The sequence below is a fragment of the Prunus mume genome, linkage group LG7, assembly GCF_029339155.1.
Source record: "Prunus mume cultivar Tortuosa linkage group LG7, ASM2933915v1, whole genome shotgun sequence".
NCBI lineage: Eukaryota > Viridiplantae > Streptophyta > Magnoliopsida > Rosales > Rosaceae > Prunus > Prunus mume.
This window is the reverse complement of record NC_142704.1, coordinates 14127793-14149414: the sequence shown is the minus strand read 5'-3', so window position 1 is coordinate 14149414 and position 21622 is coordinate 14127793. Positions and strand designations below refer to the sequence as shown.

General features: G+C 36.9%; 1 protein-coding gene across 3 annotated transcripts; it reads right to left on the bottom strand.

Moving 5' to 3' along the window:
• Positions 1–6704: 6704 nt before the first annotated feature.
• On the bottom strand, positions 6705–20416 carry ATS1 (phospholipid/glycerol acyltransferase family protein). 3 transcript variants are annotated; one of them, XM_008239936.3, is made up of 13 exons: positions 19846–20404; positions 16423–16520; positions 15027–15113; positions 14807–14904; positions 12630–12687; positions 11854–11955; positions 11693–11754; positions 11495–11605; positions 10180–10258; positions 8770–8889; positions 8589–8702; positions 7620–7800; positions 6705–7155 (listed from the first exon to the last, which is right to left on the bottom strand). In XM_008239936.3, exons 1-12 carry the CDS (start codon positions 20150–20152, stop codon positions 7666–7668), a joined length of 1371 nt encoding a protein of 456 aa, XP_008238158.1. In that variant the 5' UTR covers positions 20153–20404; the 3' UTR covers positions 6705–7155; positions 7620–7665. The 3 variants fall into 3 exon arrangements, 2 of the variants coding, with proteins under 2 accessions (XP_008238158.1, XP_088897977.1); XR_016122243.1 differs by lacking the exon at positions 6705–7155 and adding an exon at positions 8376–8434 and having other exon boundaries at positions 7659–7800; positions 19846–20416; XM_089041851.1 differs by lacking the exons at positions 6705–7155; positions 7620–7800 and adding an exon at positions 7807–8028 and having other exon boundaries at positions 19846–20416.
• Between the last annotated feature and the right edge of the window lie 1206 nt (positions 20417–21622).

The following is a 21622-nucleotide window of genomic DNA, read 5'->3' as shown; positions in this document are numbered from 1 at the left end:
GAATACCCCCTGAGCTATTTCAACTGTCAAACATAGCACCTTGAATTATTTTTTCAGCCAATTTAGCCCTAATATTAAGTTTACTCACTAATTTTTCCCATGTCATTAGCTTTTACACAATTCCATCCAAATGTCCATAAAAAACTTCTCGTGAATGGAATGTGCATCCACTTTGAGGGTAATCTCGTCCTTCTAATCCTCAAAACCATTTCCATCATGTTTCTTAATTTTCCTCTTTCAATTCGCACCAAAACCCACCTCTTTATGACAGAACACAACCTCATTTGTAGGCATTCTAACCTTTTCATTCTGCTTATGTTCATCAATTTATGAACAAGACAAGAAATTGCACTTGAAGAGAGGATAAATAGGAACATACTTGCAACTTCAACTGAATCGAGTTTGAGCACTTTTATTACAGAGGATGATATGGTGCATATCTATCAATGTGGAATTGAGGTTGAAACGATTGTTTGCTGGTCTAATGATAGTCTAGGGAGGAGGTTATATGTGTGTTGTAGAGAGAAGTATGGCAGAGGTTGTGGTTGGAAGGATTAGAAGGACCCCAAAATGTCTGAGCATGCTATACATGTCATACGTCAGTTGAAGAGGCGAATCAATTCATTGGAAGAGAAAGAGCTAGAGAGAAGAAGATTGTATACATAGTACTTAATGACATCTATACATTCCTGCATATTAGGAAACTCCATCCCCAAGTGGAATTTTGGATCTAACAAGTCATGTTGTTTATTGTATTGCTTGAATTTTGGTTGCCTAAGACCTCTCTTCTTGCCATCTTCATCTTCCTTATCTTTATGCAAACTATCTAAGTCTGATGTATTATAATCATCAGCCTCAACCTCACTTGGTTCTTTATACTCATCATCTTGCTCTTCAGTTACAACATACCTATGAAAATTCATGTTGTTCTCTTCATCACTTTGCTCACACTCACTATCTATGAAATCACCATCTTCCTCCTCATCCTCCCCATCTTGCTTATCCTCTCCACCTTGCTCATCCTCTCCATCTTGCTATCCTACAGAAGCTTCCCTCAACTTCACCAAATTCTTCCTCTGCCTCGCCAAATTCTTCCTTTATCTCAACATCCATGAAGTCAATATGAGCAATTTCTTCATTACCATCATATCCATGAGTAGTATCTTCATAATCTTCAGCATTTTGAACATTTACAAAGCATAGTGGGACTGAATGTGACACCCTGTCCCAATTTCACCATTTATTTAATTTATTAAATTGAGAAGCTAAAATTTTTCCCTCGGGTAAGGTCACGATAGTTATTTTTCGATTCGTGGGGATTTTTGGAATTTGAATAGCATCGTTGCATAGCGAGTGTCGATACGAGTTCGTAGACATGTAGTGGGCTCAAATCAGAGTTTTAACAAAGACATTACGATCAACAGAAGTGTAGTGGCACAACCGTAAATATTTCAAAGTTAGATTTTAAATAAGCAATCAGTCTCTCTCTCTCTCTCTCTCTCTCTCTCTCTCTCAAACGGCACAGCCAGCAGGTTTTTGGTTGGCAACTCCTTTGTCACGCCACCTCCGGCCATGAGACTGGTCCTAAAAGAACCTGCCCAACTCCCTCTTCGCATCCCACCCCTTCTCCGACAAAACTAGCAGCTCTGGCAATGGCGGTAGCTCTATTTTCTCTCGTATTTTCTGTCGTAATTTTCGACGATTCCGGCCACCAATTTTGTCGATCCAGGTATGCTTTTTCATCTATTCAACGTGATCTACCTAATGGTTGGGTTGGTTAGGATCGATTTTGAAGCTCGATTTAGGATCTAAGTTTTGCGTTTTTGGTTTGATTTTCCGGCAAGCTCCGGCCACTTTTTGGCTGTGGCCTTAGAACAAATTTTGCTCATTTAGTTGTCCTGATCACATAGGTATAGGTATTGCAGGGTGTTTTGAAAATTTTCTGGTCGCCAAAATTTTGTCAGGACAACCACACGCTGCTGGGTGGCCCATTTGGTTCTAAAATATTTTCCATGTTGTCCCGAGCATGACAGTATGCATATTATGCGATATTCGGGTTTGATATGTTCGGACTGTTGGATTGACTCCATTTCCAAGTATGTTGATCTAGGTACCTCTAGGATGGTGTAGGAACTCACGGATCGAGAATCGGAGTTCCGAATACTCCGAATCAATGATTTGGAGATTACGTAAAATGGTGACTGTCTGATCGTGCGATCGAGAGGGATCTGACCACTCGATTTGGACCAAACTTGCAAACGTGGTTAGTATACTTTGTTGAACCCATATGGACTTTCGGAACTTTTTATAACTAAAATTTGTATTCTTTCTTAGGCACTCGGACTTCACGTGCACAATCGGAGGGACCTTTGAAGGGTCAAGCGAGCTTGGACTCACAATGAGTGGACATTTATTTTATAATAATTTTTCATACTATGATGATTTTATGAATTTCTTTATGAATAGATTAATTACAGTGTGCACTTTCCGAACATTTAGTTTTGGTTAAGAAAAAGTTATTATTATTATCATGATTATTATTATTATTGTTAATATTATTGAAAAGTGAGTTAGTTTGGAAAAATTGAGAACGAATTCATAATTGAAATTGAGAAATATTTTGGAATGTTTTGAAAACAACCTAGATATCGTTTGGTTGCCTTCGGATTTTCTGATGTCCCCGAACATCTCAGTTGCTTCAGGAAATGGTTTGTCTTTGGACGATTTGGTTATCTTTGAATAAGTCTACGCGCGTATGACCATGAGCCAAGAGTCCCAAGGGCACTCGAACCTTGTGCTGCAAGGATTGCGTCTCAGGTCGACTTTATGTCCCCTAAGTTCTGTGAGGATAACATGGATATATCTGGGTGGAAAGTTTTACAGTTGAGAAATTCTTTTATTTATTTTAAAGTAGTGTTTTGTCCTTTGTTTAATATATTATGCTTATGTACGAATACTATTTCCTTGGATAAACATAGCATAGAACTAAATCTAGTTTGCTAAAAATTTTAAAGGGTAGGGTTATTATGTTCTCACGATGTTTAACATTTATTTTTGTCCACTCACACTTTCTTTGTTTTGCGCCTCCCAGGCAGTAGACAAGAACCGGAAAACCTCTTGAGGGCCTTCCACCACCTACTACATTTCCTTCTTCTCTCTTGTGTAGGCACTTACTCTGTTGTAATTAAGTTTCTAGTTGTAAACTTAACTGAATTAGTTATGCTATGATATAGTCCTAAAACCCTGTAAGGCTTGAAGCCAACCGAATTAACTGTTTTTGTGTGTGAACTTAAGTTGTGCGTGCTGAACGTTGGGAGAAATCTTTTTGTGACTCTGTTTGCTGGTAAAAATTATTGGTTTGAGCCTTTTTCAGGGGAGACTGCCAATTTTTTGATAGCCGTCGAACCTTAAAGGAGTCTTTGGATTTAGGTTTGTTTTTTAGATGAAATCTTTGGATTTAGGTTAAAAAGGGTATTTTGCACATTTGTGTTTGACATCGTTAGGTGTTGTGCACGCACAAGGTTCGACACGGATTCTAAAGTAGAATTTGGGTCGGGTCCTGTCATTGAACCTCTCAAGTAAGAGTAGGCCCATGTGCTGGAATTTAGTTATGTAGAACACAAACAATTGCCTTCTTTTCAACAACTTCACCAGCTTCAAAATAATCCTTAACTGGCTTAATTTCAACCCACTCAATTGTCTTGTGCTTGTAAGAGCACCTCCACTCCAAAAGGCAAGGGTAAGGCAAAGGCAAGGCAAAGGTTTGACACTATTCACATGAATAGTGACAGTCTTGCCTTTTTTAGTTCCACCCCAAAGGGCAAGGGCAAGGGCAAATACTATTCACTTTACTTTATTTTCTATTTTTTTTAATACTTAAACCATTAATTTTGATAAGCTTTTCTAATAAGATTTTCGGTTGCCACGTGTCAATATTTATTATAAAATTCTCACCTAAAAATTCAAATAACATTTTCGGATAAAATTTTCAAATTAAATTTTCGGATAAGATTTTCGGTTGCCATGCGTCCATATTTATTATAAAATTCACATCTCACTCATCATACAATTGAAATACTTACTCACTCATCATACAATTGAAATACTCCCAATCCTCATAGTCCGACATAATGGAGTACAAGGATGACCAGTGGTGTAACACCCTGATTCCAAATTTATTGCCCATTTTAATTTATTAAGTGAAATTACGAACTTGCCCTTGGGGTAGGGGTAATTTGGTCATTTCTTATCCGGAAGAAATTTGGGAATTTCAACTATACCGTTGCATAGAACACGGCGAGATGAGTCCGTAGAGACGTAGTGGGCTTAAATCAGAGCTGTAACGAAGAAGTTACGGGCAAAACATCACAAGTGGCAAAATCGTAAATATTTTAAAATGGGTTTTTGGTTAAAAGATAGAAAAGCCCTCAGCTCTCTCTCTCCTATGGTTCGCGACTGAAAACCGGCCACGTTTTCTGCCGTTCGCTCATCCGCCACCAAAGTCGACGGGCGGTACCAAAATGACCCGCCGTCCTCTTCCTACACCAGCCAGTCCTGCCGCCACCGCCGTGATTTCGCTGGAAAAGCGAGGAGAAAAGCTCGGTTTGACAAAAACTTCGCGGCTTCATTCTCCGTCGTCCGGTCACCGATTCTAGCAAGTGAGGTATGGTTTCTCACCTATTTTCCGAGCTCTAGCTGCCTGTTGGGTAGGAATTGATCAATTTTTAGCGTAGGCAACTTGATTTACGAATTGGATTTGGTCAAATTTCGAGGAGATTCCGGCCACTTCCGGTCAGTTTTTGGGGTATGCCCAAGAACAAAAGTGACTCCAAATAGGGTGTTTTACCTAGGGTAGGAGTCTTGAACCGTGATTTTGGGTTTTTCCGGCGATGGGTGATCGCTTTGGACACCCACGCACTATCGGCGTGTGGGGCGAGTGGGCACGTAGAAAAGGGCTTTGGGTCCCGATGTGATCTCCTTGTTTTCATAAGCGCGTGGATTCTTTCGGATTCCAATTCGTTTGACGTGTGGATGTCGAACGGATTACGCATATTGTGGGTTATCCGGGTTCGATAGGTTCAGACCGTTGGATTGACTCCAATTTAATATATGTTGATCTAGGTATTCTTAGGATCGTGAAGGAATCGACGGATCTAGAAACGGAGTCTCGGATACTCTGGAAATGCCAACCCTAGGGTTAGGGTTTTAGTAACCGTTCGATCGTGCGATCGTAGGCTATTCGACCGTTCGATCTAGGCCAAACTTGCAGGGCATGTGTCCTAGACCCTGTAGAACCTATAGGAACTTTCAGAGCGGAATTTGGAGGTCGTGGGTCCCACGAGCCCGTTTGACCAAGGGTGGGTAGTTTGACCCCGGGATTGACTGTGAGACTTCCTAGGTAGTGTTACCTTCTTAGGAAGATTAAAATGACCGTAGTGACGGGTCTTGATTGTATGTTGGATATGTGGGATTAGAATATTAATTCATTGATTTAAATTCGGTGATTATCGAATGCTATATTGGGGTTGAGGTGTATGTAATATTAGAAATTTATATGTACTTATGTGTTTATTTAAAGGTATAAAAGAGTATAGAATGTCAGTTTGGAGTGCTATACGCATTACCCTATATACCTCCCCGGATGTTGACAGACCCCATACGAGGCCGGGCGTCCCATCGTATGAGGGATGATATTGAGATTGTGTTGAGGTCCCACGTGTCGTAGGAGTAGCCGGCGTGTTGACCTCATACGAGGCCGGGTGCGTCCGTCGTATGAGGAGATTGTGTTGAGGTCGCACGTGTCGTAGGAGTAGCGGCATGTTGATGACCCCATACGTGGCGGGTGCGTCCCGACATATGAGGGAGATATGATTGTGTGCGGGCGGGTGAGAATGTAGCCAGGCCCAAAGTTGAGGTCGCACGTGTTGTAGGAGTAGCCGGCGTGTTGAGACCTCATACGTGATCGGGTGCGTCCCGACGTATGAGGAGATATTATTGTGTGCGGGCTGGTGAGAATGTAGCGGGCCCATAGTTGAGGTCGCACGTGTCGTAGGAGTAGCCGCGTGTTGATGCACCTACACGTGGCGTGTTGACAGACCTCATTCGTTTGGATAAGGGAAAATTACTCAAAATTTAGCAAGAAGTTGGGAATTTAAGAGGAGAAAATGACAATTCCGTCGTTTGGCAACTTTAAGCGCGAAATTTATTAAATGAAATGCAGAAAAAATTGTGGAAATTGAGGCATCAAATTCCCGAGTTTAATTTCGACCAAAATAGATGTCATTTCACAATTTTCGTAGTACCATTTACCAACTTCGATATACATAAATTTAAACACTGAAATCCTCAATTGTCAAAAATTGATATCATGGAAATCTAAATTCTATGCAATCTTCATTTCCTTCATCCAAACAGAGGATTAGAGAATGAAGAAAATAGAGTGTCGGAGACGGAGGAGGCCAAGAACCAAGTGTTGGCACATGTTGAAGGAGCTGAAGAAGGTTCACGCAGAGAGATTTGAATACGATAATTCAAAGCCGGCGTAAGTGAATCAGAACTTCCAATAAAAGGATAATAAAGAGCAACGAATACACGTAATATTATACCATTCGAGTTGTGAATTATCGTTGCAGCATTTAACCCTTAATAAAAGAAGTGAAAAGAAAAGAGATACTTGTGCTGATAACGTCTTATAAAAAGATGAATAAAGAAAAAGAAACCATTGAATATTTGATGAAACAAGTACAAACAGCATAAATTTGAACATGAGACGGCAATTGCCTCTGTGGCAGGTAGTCACCAATATTCTCTCAGCTGTATAGGGTTCTCTTGAAACTTTAAGACTTCTCAGGTGCTAGAGAAAGAGCTATTGATTTAAAAATAACATCTAAAGTTCAATTTACACTGCTCATCAACAACTGGCCCCATATCTACAGTATACACCTAAAAACCGAACCCTTGCGAGACAGCTTCAATTTCCAAAGAATCCAGCTCTTGCCTAAACCATATGAACAAAAAGAATCTCCATCTAATCGACGTTGAACTTATGTTTGTCATCAGCTTCAATTAAATCTTCTTGGCACAGTGCATACTTGTGTTCGAAGGACCAGTGGCCTTTTGTGGTCAGGACTCGCAAAATTAAGGTAAAGTCCTAATCTGCAAGATTCACAAAAATCTAGTTAATAAAAGAACCAAGATAATCACCAATGTGGATTGGAATAAATTCAATTGCCACCTAATGAGCACAAGTATTAACTTATAATGAGCAAAAATCAGCTAAAAAATCTTTGTTTCTACCTTTCATTGATTTTCCAGATTCTGTATTAGGGATTTCATGAATACGATACTCTTAAACACTGTAAAACATGCTGCCAGCCAACTTTTTCCCATTTATAGAAAAGTTAAAAACTAGACACATTTCACTGCTGTCAAGTGCACACTTATTTGTTTAGCAGTTCATGACAGGTTTTATAAGCTCTAATTAATATACATGAATGGATTCCTTATCCAAGATTTGTATATTTCTTCAGAGTTAAAAATATGTTTCACTAATATAAGAAAACGAAGGCAATAGATCATTATCCTACTTTAAATGTAAAATTTAGGATCTGCAAAAGTACCTGATTATTAAAGCTAAGTAAGAAGGCAAATATGTTTAAAGATAGACTAATTCCATGGTTGTGACAAAGAAACATTTGGCGTAGATGCCTTTAGCCCTTGTTTGCAATGTATAGCAGATTTGAGCACATTGTACTGTTCAGTAACAATTTTATACAGAGCTTGTGTGTATGTCTCCCTAGCCTGCAAGAGAGAACAGCCAGAAAACTTAGAAACAATAGAGAAGTTTATACAACAATTAGAGCTAATTTCAATTTTGCGCCGTGAACTTTGACACACGTGGCACTTTTGGTCCCTGAACTTCAACAAAGTCCCAGTTTGGCCCTCACAGAAAGTGTCAGTTAATCCCCTTCAAAAAGTTAATATGTCACACACATCACCACTAATTCAAGGTAACTCTGATCACTCAAGCTGAAAAAAAGAAACAAACAGAAGTTAAAACTGAAAAGACCTGTAAATCTGAAAAAACATAGGCCGAATTTCTCAGGATTTCCCAGGCTTTAGGGCTTTAGTGATCAACAACACGACCTTTTTCTGTTATGTTTTCAACCGCATGCAGCTTTTTTCCTTTAGTAGCATAAATATAGCTTGATGACTAAAATTGGGACGTTTTGAAGTTCAGGAACTAGAGTAAGAATGGTCAAAAGTTGAGGACAAAGGTGAGATTTAACAATTACAAATTGTTGACCGATCTATTCTGGTTGTGCACCAGTCATTACATAATTGTTGACTTGCTAAGGAAATGACTATTACTTAACTGCTAATGTTCATCACCAATAAACAGGCGGAGAAAAGTTTTCCACACTGTTCAGCGGTTCTGTAAAATGGTATGATGACATGATTTAAATGCACATGACAAAGGCAAAATTACATAAGATCTTTCGTTGCAAAATAATGTAAAGATCAAGAAGCATATGACAGGAACCATCCACATCAACCAGGCAAGTGGAAGACGTGTATACAGCACGCACCTCTTCAGGATTTTGACAGGAAGCAGAAATATCAGAAAAGGTGATTTCTGGTGCAACAGACAATCCAGTACCATGGAAGGAGATCATTCTCTTCTCTCCAATTGCTTTTTCCACCTGGAAAAGAATTGTATCACAAAAGAGGAAAAGTAGCACAGGAAAGACCAAAACAGAGACAACAAACCTGGAGCGGTGGGGGCATGATGTTGTGGCACAACAATGCTAAGGGATATATATGCCCTGGAGCAGCAGAATGTTCAGCAAGCCTTCTTAGATTGTCCAGTGAAGAAGCATCAAAAGGTGCCTGACCAGTCAATAAGTTTCTTTAGTGTGTAAAAATGTGTTCTAAAGAAAAATATATAGGAAAACAAATTATATTTGTAAGGCTTCCATGGCTAACTATTTTGCTGGGTACAGATTACACTAAAAGGCCATTGGTAATTTTAATTATCTCATCATAAGTTCCAACAATTATGAAGAAATTCATACATAGTGACATCTTTGTCAAACCCATTAGGGTTTACAAAAGAAAGAGATGGAAGAGGAAGTCATTTAATTTGGTCTTTAAATCTGGCCATTTTTGATTCCTGCGAATAGTTTCTAGCTTGTTCTCTAAGTTTTCCAGATTTTAGTAAGATTTTTAAGTTTTCCAGATTTTAGTAGGATTTCTAAGTTCCCTATTTTATTTAGGTTAGAATTTCTGTTTTAGCAAGGGATTTTTTATCCTATTGTCTCTAGGTTTTAGTTTGCTATAAATACCCCTCTCATGTAATTCATTATGGAGTTGAGTTGTTGAGATATAAAGAAAAGTTTATTTTCCAGAGATTGGAGACTACTTAGTGTGAAGCCAAACCCCTGGCGTGATTCCAGACCTATCCTTGTTCATTCTATTTTCTGTTTTCCATTGTTTTCACTTCAGCTAAACTACCTAAATTCTCAATTCACCCATATCCTACATCACAGAGTCATTGGTTTCTCAAATATTGTTCTAACAAGATTTCTTGATATCCACACTGAGAAACCAGTGTAAAAAAAAAAAAAAAAAAAAAGATTGCAGCTAAGTAGAAAACTTAATATAGCACCACCACCAACTCCATATCCTTGGCAATATAAGTGGATGCTTCTCTATATTGGTAAATTCTTAGTCATAGGAACAGTATATGCCAACATTAACCAACTGTAGCCTATTCCACAACTAAGTTGACGTCAAATTTAGTAAATATTTTCTTAAGTAAATTATTTCAACAAAAAAAAAAAAATGCTGGAGTGTAGTTCAAAATAATCCAATCTATTTATGCTTTCCTCTAGAGATGTTGAGTCCCTATTCTATCCATGCTCAGTACATGGTTTGCTTGAGCTGAATCCATAATTTACAATTACAACACATGGATGCAAATTTAAGACCTTATGTAGCAACACTATAGAGACAATTGCATGATAAAAATCATCACAGGAACAATGAATCTCTTATCGAGATAAAAACTTTTAACAAAAAGATCACTAGAGAAAATAAAAAATAACATATATCAATAATAGAAATCCATAAATATTTCTTATCCAACTTCTCATGCATGATAAAGTTGAAAGAGCTTACTGGGTACCATTCTCCTGTTACAGGATCTGGCCGGTCCCTTCCACCACTAGGTGCAATCCATACAATTTGCGACCCACCCCTGCACTTAAACATGTTCGATTACATGTCTGCATTAGAAAGCATATGAAAACACATAGATTTGATTACTTCAAAGAGTCTTAAGTTTTCTTATAGAAGAGAAATGCATAATGTGTCAAAAAAAACCATAATACAAGAACAGTTTCCAGTGTATTGTCTCTTAAAAAATAAAAATAAAAATAAAAATTTTAAAAAAGAAAAAAAAAAAAATAGTTTCTAGTGTAAAGTACATTATGCCATTAACCATGAAAACTTTTACAACCTAACTCTTTCTGTTTCTGGCCATTTTCTTTCACTGCCACAAATATGCAAATAAGAGTAAACAGCTGAACAATCTCTTAACCCACACCTTTCAGATATCAGGGAAATTTATCTGCATTTTAACATATTACCTTGTATTCTACATATTTATCACTGACAACTTTAAAGCTGCCAATCCAAAGCTACATGTAAAGACCAGACTGGTATTTTGTCTCAGTTGCACAGCAGTTGTACCATACTTCCAAAGCCTTACCAACACAGGCACTGGCCGCTAAATACTGTGATTTAGTGTAAATTATTCCCTTACAGTCATTGAACTTAGCAATCACCTCCTGTAGTGATTTAAATTAAAGCAATCATCCCCCCCTATTTGGCAAACCTACCACCAGATCCACCTAAAGGTGACAATACCATTCAGCATTAGTCACATTGATGAACCTTCACTCTCTGCGTCTTGCCCCAAGAAAGAAAAGTATCTTCATTCTCACTTCTGATACAATTCCTCTATTTTGACATGCTAATATGGAAAATCAGAGTTACGTGTCCATTAAGTGCCAGAAGGATGCATGGAGAAAAGAGGGCAGCACCACCTTGAGTTGCCATGCATTGTAGTATGCTAACAAGTAAAATCAGCATAGCTCCTCACCAGTTTGTTACTAACTACTTTTCACAACCACAAGATGTACTTTAAAAATTCAGTTTGTTCTGGACATGTATAATGCCCTCTAAGGTTCACAGAGACAAGAAAAGAACAATGTAAGAGCAAAGGAAACAAAGATATAAAGGAATAAGAGATCAGGGTTCATTGTCCGGGGAAACAAAAGAAAGAAACAACAACAAATAAGGAACACACTTTCTACGAAGAGCTTGACATTGCAGTAGCCCCATGGACCATGATGAGCAAAAATAAGAAGAGCAACTAATAATAATCAAGCCAACTCTGACCATGCATAGGCAAACAAAACAACTGAGGTACCTCAACAGCAAAGCCATTTCCTTCAAACTCCTCGTATTTGCTTTTCTTTTCATTTCAGTAAGCTCAGGAACATCATTCATGTGCTTCTTCGAGTACACACATATCAGATTCCTGTAAGAAAGCGAAAAATGAGAATTTCATTACTTAACTAACAAAAGCATTGCATACTAATTGCATAACATTATCTAAGAACTTTACCTTCCCATGCTGAAGGGCTTACAAAGAGGATCTGTCACAACCCTATCTCCTGCTATGTAGGTCTGCAGTACAAAGTCTAAAATTTGGTTATGCAAACAGTTAAAAATGCACAAAATAGCATGTGTCCATTGTACGCTTAGAATGAAGACATAGCGATTCACCATGTTCTCAGAAAGATACGAGTTTGTTGTTTCAAGCAATAAGGCAATGACAGCTGGATCTGCTTCAGTTTGGTGGTTTGATATCAAAAAAATGTTGTGACCCTGCACGCATAATCCAGAAGCCTTACATCACATGAGTCACCTCTGAGTGTCTTCATGAAACGCTAATTAATATTTTTCAAATTTTATCCCCTTACTGACCAAATGACCAGGCGTTGATCATCAGTGACACAACAACAAAACTAATGAAGATAATAGGGCATCTGCATACTGCATACTGCATACCACAGTACCATCAGGATCACACCACCAAAAAGCACAAGACAACTACTGGTCAACCATAATTAAGATATTAGCACCCAAACGAAGTAATAGCCCAAATCTTGTATCCCATTCTACACAGATCAGTTTGCTTCTGTGCTATTGCCTTAATCTAGTGCCAAAATCACCAAGAATAGTTATTATTTTCATAGCCCAAGAAAGGAACTGACTGACTACACTTGGCATGCCCTCTCTATGACTTTGTTTTCAAAACAATTGTTTTTACACTGTTTCAAAAGACTTCAACATACATATGTACAAAACTTGAACTGCCAAACTTGCATTTACATCTCATGCATATGTAAGGCCACTATATAACTTTTAAACAACAAAACAAGAACAAAGTTCAGTGTAATTTTAGTGCTAGAAAGTAACAGCGTTTCACAATTCAACAATATTTAGTAGTTACCGCACAACCCAAAAAAGAAATAAAGCTCAATACTCAGATAACGTACCTGTTGAAGCTTCTCTTCAATATCTTTGAAAACAGAAATATTGCCAACATATGAGTTTCTGCACATATAGTCATCAGAGCTTAGGACATCAATATGTAAAACACACAAGGGAAATAATATTATATTGACATAAAAAAAGACGAAATTACCTCCATATGAATAGAATTGTTAGATGATGAATATAGTTTCGACTGATAAATAACTCAGATTGACTAAGTGAAATACAACTTATATGAAAGCGAGAAACAGCAAAGAAGATAGAAAATGTGAGTGGTGATCTGTTTTTCTGTTTTCTCATCTGAGTATTCTCTGTCAACCAGTTTTTGCAAAAACTCTTCCTGGTAATCGAACACCCTTATTATTGAATTTTTCTATTCCACAAGAATATGTGAAACAGTAAAAAGAAGTAGTGTAGATTTCAGATTTACCAAAAAATACAGTGAAAAATTTAGCCAAAAATAACAAGATGGAAGGTGTATAAAATGAGATATTTATTCAAAAACCCATTTTAGCATGACATATTATACAAAAACTCATATGGAGCCTATTTGGAGAGAAAAACCCAAAACTAGCCACTTGTCATTTTCTAATTGGTTCTTAGTGTGTTAAAATTTTATATGAACCAAATAGAAAATAACAAGTGGCTAGTTTTGGGTTTTTCACTCCAAATAGGCTCTATAAGGGCTAGTTTTGAGAAAAACCCGAAAGACAGCCATTGCACAACCTCTCCACACAAAAATTTCCTTGCTTCTCAACAAGTACAGAAGAAGCCAGGACAACTCAGCTCAGTCTCACCTCTTCGAAAAGCGTATAACCACAATCTTTGTGCAATGGTCCAATATAGGAATAACTAATCAATATCCTCTGCTCCACTTTTACAAATGGAACGCTAAGGAGGCAAAAGACATACACTAAGCCTTCTCCACTGAACATTATGACAAGTATTAACCCTCAGACCATACAAATGACCGATGAAGATGGTAAAAGTATTAATCTGCAGTCCATACAAATGATTTACAGGTTCTTATTCCTCTGATGGGACTGTGAGCAATCAGTTGATTCAATGCTCTAATTGTACACCTTAGCGTACTGCAACTCCTATCTCTTTGGACAAGTTATTCTACCACAAGTCCTGATTACAATATAGAATTTATATTATTCCAAACACAACAGTATTTTACTTCATCACATTATTTCAAATATGTCAAACCTTAACGAATCAGCTACCACAATGTTTTGCAACCCAGAAACCAATTAAAAGTCTTACATCAGATCCGAATAACCCTTCAAAGTTCAAACCAATTGACGTAGGATAGCAGAAACAGATAGGAAAAATAAAAAGATCCGGACTCACTCAGGCCTTTGGCATCGTACAAAAGGTGTCCAGTAAACAAATTAGAAAATTCCGGCATCACACAGAAGGTGCCTTGGAATCACTCCAAGTCAACCTATGCCTCACACACAAGCAGGAATTCACAAGAACTTTCTTTTTTCACTAAATGATTTTAAAAGCTTACAAAGTAGCCCCTTTTATAGGGTAATTGGTACATGAATCTGGAAAGATCCACATTAATACACTTAGGAATTCTAGAGACTTAATTATGACACCTAATATATTAATCATGCAACATAGAGAGAGTCAAAGACAGTAACATTCAGCAAATTGCATAATAAGCATAGGAAACTAGAAAAATTATCATTTACAAAACTTTGAACTTTGCTCCTGCGTCACTAATTCAGAGTTATGTTTGAACCATCCAACTGCAAGTTGGAGTGGAGGAATGATGAACCATTCACAATTCCAGCCACTTCAATACAACAAATTTTTTTTAAGAGACATCAGTCACATTAGTCTTTAACTTGTTGTATAAGAGCAATTCAAGAATCATAGAAATAATATTTACAATTTTCAATATAATTAGCATATAAAAGAAATTCCCATAAAAAATTAATTAATTAATTTCAGTGTCATGATGAATGATCTGAAGCACGTTGGATAAAAAAATCACCCATCACCCAGTCAGTTTTAAGGCTCCGTGGACTTCATGAACCAATGCATAAACAGTACATTCACTTTCAGAAAAAGCAGACTACATGGATAAATCCATTAATTCTCACTTACTATGTACCAAAAGTAACTGATGAAGATGGTAAAAGAATGAAACTTGTCAAGTCACCTGAAATCAACTAAAGGACGAATATAGTTTTGACCAAACATGTAGTAGTCAAAAGGATCTCGCATTGCTTTGTGATATGGGGAGAAGACAAATGGATCCTGAAAAATTACTGTATATCATATACAAGAAAACAAAATGATAATGCGGTTTCTGATATAACCCATAGATACACCATAAACTATGGCAGCTGTGCGATAACGCATAAAAAACAAAATATTACCTCTATATCCAAGAATACACGATCTAATACAGCAGTCATATTGGACAACACAATCTCATCTGCTTTGGGATTTCCACTTTGGAGAATCTGAATCATGATACCGTAGAATTATGAAACAGAAAATGAGTTTCTTAGCTGTTAGATTAAATGACTGCTGGGCATCTAATGCATCTGAGGTTATTTGAGGGATCCCTCAAAATATATATCATACAATAATACATTCGATAACATGTCAAAACTCTGTCAATGACTAATCAATAATACGTAACGACAATTATTCAAGAGTAATGATACACAACACGTTATTGAACACAGTATTCCATGTCTGCTAAGGAAAAAAGGGCATCCTCTCTAGAAGTGCCCTCCACATAGAGATTATATATTTGTACATAAAAATTATATATGAAGTTCATTTCATTCAAGAAGGTGATATAAATACCCTAGGATGAGTTAACCAGTGAAGCATAGGAAAGATAACTTTTCATAGTTTAGAAAGTTTACAAGGGTTCATATACAAGCTTGAAATCAAAATACCATGAGTAAAATTTTGGTCAGTGGCACAGTGGTCACATAGTAGCTTATTTGATCGTGTAGGACTGAATGGTTTAGATTTCCAATAGAAAATAAGTCACATTCTCTTTTTGGCCTTAAATAACTAAGACACAAATGGCATGTTAGCTTGTGATTTGAATCTATGTTATCTTCTCATTCAATTGTAAGTCCTGTGGTCACTTTAAGTAGTAATAAGTCGAGATTGGGTCCCCATTGCTTCAATTAAGTATTAAAAATCCTACTCACCAGCAAACATATAATATCTCTAAGTAGAAATATTTTAGCAAGTAAGTTGGATGATACTCTCTTTTTTTTAAGAAGAAACGAACTTTATTTAGCAAAAGAGCATGGAGGTGGATAAGGCAACCACCACCGAAGAAACAAAAACAACACAGAGAGAAACAAACAGCACCAGTCCCTCCCCAACTAACAGGGAGGAACAAAACCAAAAAACCACAGAACAACACACCCCCCAACCCTCAGTTAACCGTAGCTGCCATACTCTCTTTTTCACAAGCAAGTTCTAAATTGTGTGGGTTATATGATATGTCATTCTTATTTTATCATCTCTAAATAATATGGTCGCAGCTCCAATCAAATAGTAAACACTAAAATCTTTTCTTTTGCTGAGAAGAAAATACTAAATCTTCTTATTTTGGCAATTTTAAATGTTAAAATCGTTAAAAATAAATAAATTTACACATGCAAGTATCTTTTACACAAATTTCATTCAGAAGAAAGTGAGCCAAAATGTTTATGCATGTCAAATAAATTCAAAATTGAAAGTTTCTGAAGCAAATCTAACTATGTATAGTAAAGTATGAGCTTAAGAATAAAATTTTACAGCATTTTTATAATTCTGATATAATTCTTCCATTCCCGAAGCAATGTTTGAGGGAAGCCTTCCAGCTTCTGTTTCCTTCCTTATTGCAGACAGCAGCTCTACAAATGAACATTTCAAATTAGTCAACAGCTTAATAAAGGAGATTTTCTGCATTCTAATTACCGACTAGCTCTTGGTCCCCTCTCCCATTATTCAAAGATAAAAATATGTAGAATATTTAAAGCTGGACCTTTTGTTGAACTACATGCATCCTGGTGGAACTCAGGTCAGCCAAAAATATATATAACATCATTATTAGTATATTAATGTTAATTTCTTAGTGAAAAAATTATAGACTGCAATTGGAAAATATGGAAGTATATAAATGAAAGAAAAGGAAAGCAAATAACTCTTCTAGGACTTCTAATAATTGTTTCACCTTACAATCAAGAGCACTCCAAAGATAAAAGTAGTGTGCATTTGTATCTATGTACATATGTGTGTGTGTGTGTGTGTGCATAGTGTGTACATTTTTTTATTATTTAGGAAATGACCAATTTATTAAATAAAGAAGTTACAAAACAGGCTGGACAAGAAATCCAACAGGAATACAGCAAAACCCGAAACCAAATAAACCAAACTACATAAGTCAGCATAGATGACCAATCCCGGTAAATTAAACAAGAAGGGACATCCATAATGAAGCCCACAGGGACGCAAGGAATCTAACTTTGTCCCACACTGAAAACAACCGTTCTTTCCTATCCTCAAATATTCTTCTATTCCCTTCCACAGCTCAAGACCACTGCTTCAGATAGGGTAGCAGTTAAACATCAAACTTTAAATTAAAGTAAATGGCTATACGTGAAATACGTGAAATGAATTCTTCAGGTATTCCTTTTGTTCTTTCCAGATAACAAGCTCAATCAAACTGCACACGCATTCCTAAAAAACATATTATTGGCTTTCATTTTTGCACCAAAATCAAGTTTGAATAAATTAAGATATCATAATTTCGAGTAGAAAGTTTGATTATCTTAGGTCAAATAATTTGTAATTTTATAGAACATCAGACATGATTTTGTAAATTTTGGCCCCTCCAAAGAAAAAAGTATGACGTATCTCTATAAATGTAGGTACTTATGCATATGTATATGTAGGCATGTAGACGTATAAATAAGTTACCTAATATATAAATGCATAGGGCTATGAAGTATACCATTCCAATTTTAGAAATTCGGAATCTATGGACTTGAATAAACAAATATCTCCTGTAGACTTCTAACGGACTTGCACCGTCCTTTTCTTTGGAGAATTTTATAGCTTATAAAGCATAAAACATGCATACACACACATAGATAATCTATCTTTTCTTTTTCTTTTTGTTTTCTTTCTCTTTTGGGTCCATGGTGGGGATATAACATAGGAATTTTATTGTGGGTAAGCATAATATAGAACCAATGCGCTAGAGGTAGTATCACTACACAGGCCATCTCCTAGTCTGAGAACAGCCAGAAAGTTCACTTGATATGGCTTTACAATAGTTGATAATATGTACTGCCAAAAAATCTACCTACATGAAACACAAGCCCATGATGAAAGGTTAACCATTTGATGCCCACATGTTCAGTTTTTACGTCTTTTTTGCACCACTTTGAATTATTGGAAATTTTTTAAGGTTGGTGAACCCATTTCATTTATCATGCAAGATTGGTGAGTCCATATATCACGCATTGATGGGTATCTAATTAGCATGGACTTGGAACGGCGAAAACCATTAAGTATATCTTACCAAGATAACTCATCCAAAGAAAAAATCTAGGTTGCACATGCAAACAATTCAAACTATGGGTATGAGATGTACAATCTATATGAAAACAAACACAAGGAAGGTGCTTAACACACAAAAATAGGCAACAACCATTGAATAAGCCATTTTTAACATTTTGGATGTGAAGGTGACAACTCATGTGAGTGAAAAACCAATATTTTCTAATAACTGTGTATAAGGAAATAAAGTATTCAGAGTATGAAAGACTTTTGGGTTTTTAATTAGATTCCAGAAATTTGTCATAACTTTATAACTCCTCTGTAAATAAATCATTTTTCCTAAAAACAGAATATCAAAAGATTCTATATATACATATTAACAACTAGATCCCATAAAATACCTTACTATAAGACACTATCATTCTCCTTATTGTCCTTTTCTCAGACTAAGTCTACATCTTCATCTACATCTACATCCACAGATATATACATAAACCAGTCTACAGTTTCGTGCCCTAGTGCATAATGCAACAATAACAGACCTAGGCCTGATAGTGTTACATAAGATCAGTATCCAATTTGAAGACATCATAAACACAAATAATGTATCTAAGCCTTTTTATATCATATTCTATACTGGGTTTTAAAAAGTGAAATATTAAGGATTAACAATCAAACAATGTACATCACTTGGCAAATATACATGCCCAAGAAGAAACGTTGGGTCCTCATGCATGTATCACTCAACATAAATATGGCTACTGCAACCCGAACTTTTTTGTCAACATTTCCAAATTTATAACAAACATTAGAGATGCATCCTCTCCCAAAACCTACTTGAGAAAACTCTCTCACTCCCATATGTAGATTTACTTCATACAGAAATCAGGCACCAAACACATATATGTTCAACTATTACCAAAGCACCAACAGAACAATGAGTACATAAAGCACTTAATTGGAACTTCAAGAACTAAATAAAGTTGCTGTGGAAGACTACCAATCTTACTTGGAAAAACACAGGAGCCCTATCTTTTTATGATTTGTAATGTGGCATAATAAATACATATTACTCCACATTTACAGAACTCCAACCACTGACTGCACTTGGTCATCAAATTAAAGTTAAAGGAAATTGAAAGAAATTTTCATCACTTCCAAGTTGGGAGAACAAAATTCTTTCCGAGTGAAATACTCAGCTCATTCAGGAAAGTTTAAAAATAAAAGAAAAAGTAACATTGCAAACACTTCTATATTCTCCTACGCAGCAAAAAAGAAAATAGTGGAAAGAACATACATATCAAAAAGTTCATGCTCTTCTCCTGGGAAACAGAAAGAAATGCTACGTGATCAAGAAATAAACTAACCTTCATTTTCTTTTTTAACACTTCACAGAAGTAGAGTACAGTTTGGCTCTCAAAGAAGGAAAGAATCCACTATGCATAAAGTATCATGCAAAAAAGGCTCATGAATATTAAGCTTTGAACAAAAAGAAAATGGAAGGAAAGACAACCACCACTCAAGTCTTATACAGAAATTTAAGTCGGTCGTAAAAATAAATTTGACAACCAATTTCAATTATCATGAAGGGAAACATTTCAATTCAAAAATATGAGTCTAACATTCTTGCATTTTCTCAGGAGCCAAACAGCGGAAATGACAAAGAACTCTCACCTTCTTCAGTGGTGGTATTGAGAAACGTACGAGAATGGTTAGTCTCCCTCCTCTGCGCATTCTGAATAGGCGATAAAGACGATTCCGTGTCCTTCACCAGCTCTGCCATAGCACTCACCTTCAAGGAGTAAAACAGGCAAGGACAAGCAGAGCTCTTTCGCGCACTCGATCTCACAGAGACCAAACACAGCCTAGAAGAGGATGATAATGAAGAAGAAGAAGAAGAAGAAGAAGAGGAGGAGAGAGACGAAGACGAAACCCTAGGCCTGAAGAATGTGGTGGATGGCGAACCAGAGAGGATAAACATAGTGTGAGAGAGAGTGGTAGGCTAGCGATGATCTGAAGTAACAGAGAGAGAGAGAGAGAGAGAGAGAGAGGCGGGGAGGGGGTGTGGTTTTGGGTCACGTGCTATTTCCAAGGCCAATAGTGGAAGATGGTGACGGCGGTTTTAGATGCGGGGGGAGAGTGACACCAGCGGCAGGCGTACGGACACGTGGCCAACTTGGAGGGTGGTTTGAGAAACCGACACTGCGTACCCTGTCGTTTGCTCTGGGTTGGAAACTCGAATTGGATAAATGAGATGTAGGACAGAATAATGGTCAACAAAATACCACCACCTATTGTACACTTCAGAATCGGAATTACTTCAAGGCATGAGAGCACTATTTTACAAAACTTCTGATTATCCATGTAATTCTAATCATTGTTGTTGATGCCCAATGAATGACAACTATTTGGCCCAACTTAAAAATGTAAAATGTGATGTGTGAAGGCGAGGGTGCATGCCTTTAGAGGTAAGTGATTGCTTTAGACAGGTAATAATATAAGGAAAGTAAACAAGAATGATGTTCATGGTTCACTCGAATGATGGGCTACATTCTAAGAAGAATATTCTTATTATAATATAGTTGTTTACATTGTACAAAAGGTAAGACCTAAAAGATAAGGGGAAGAAGAGTGAGGGAGCAAGAACCTCTTGTAAGTGGAGAATGATCTCCTTTTATACGTGAGGGGGAGTCTTTACTTTTTGTAATTTCCAATGCGGGACTTGTGGGAATCAAATTTTAGCAAAATCCTAGGTTAAATATTTTCTTCCATTTATGGATTATTTGATTTGGGGATTCTTGCCTTGAATTAGGGATTTGATTTTTATTAAATCCCTAATTGATTTAAATCTCCGAAAATCAGAAAAATAATTCATTTCCCAACAAGGATTATTTTCTCCAAACCCTAACCCTACGAGGCTCTATAAATATGAGGCTATGCAAGGCATGAGGTAAGCCATTGTAAAGCTCATAAAAATTCCCTCCTTGCTGCCCTCTTTCTCTCTCTCCCTTACACAAGGCTCCGACCACCACACACACTCCGACCGCCGGTTCACACCATATATACATCTTCGTACCCTTTTTAGCTATTGTTTTCTAAAAATCAATTGAACTAACTTAGGCATTGGAGGGCCTTTAGCCAATACCCCTCGGGTGTGGTCTTCTTATTCCAATCTATTTTGCAGGGAGAAAGAGACGACAAAGAAGAAAGGGGAATCAATCGATCGAATTCTCATGGGGCGAAATTTGCTCCCACAAATTGGTGCTTCATTGAAAGCACGAGATATACTCAAAGCATGCTCCAAACTTGTTCTTCATACTTTGCTCCCATCAACCATGGTTGATACAAGACGTACGAGGAATAACAACCATGGTTGATACAAGACGTATGAGGAATAATACCACCATGACGAGTCCCAACCCTCCATCTCATGACACCATGGTGGAGAACT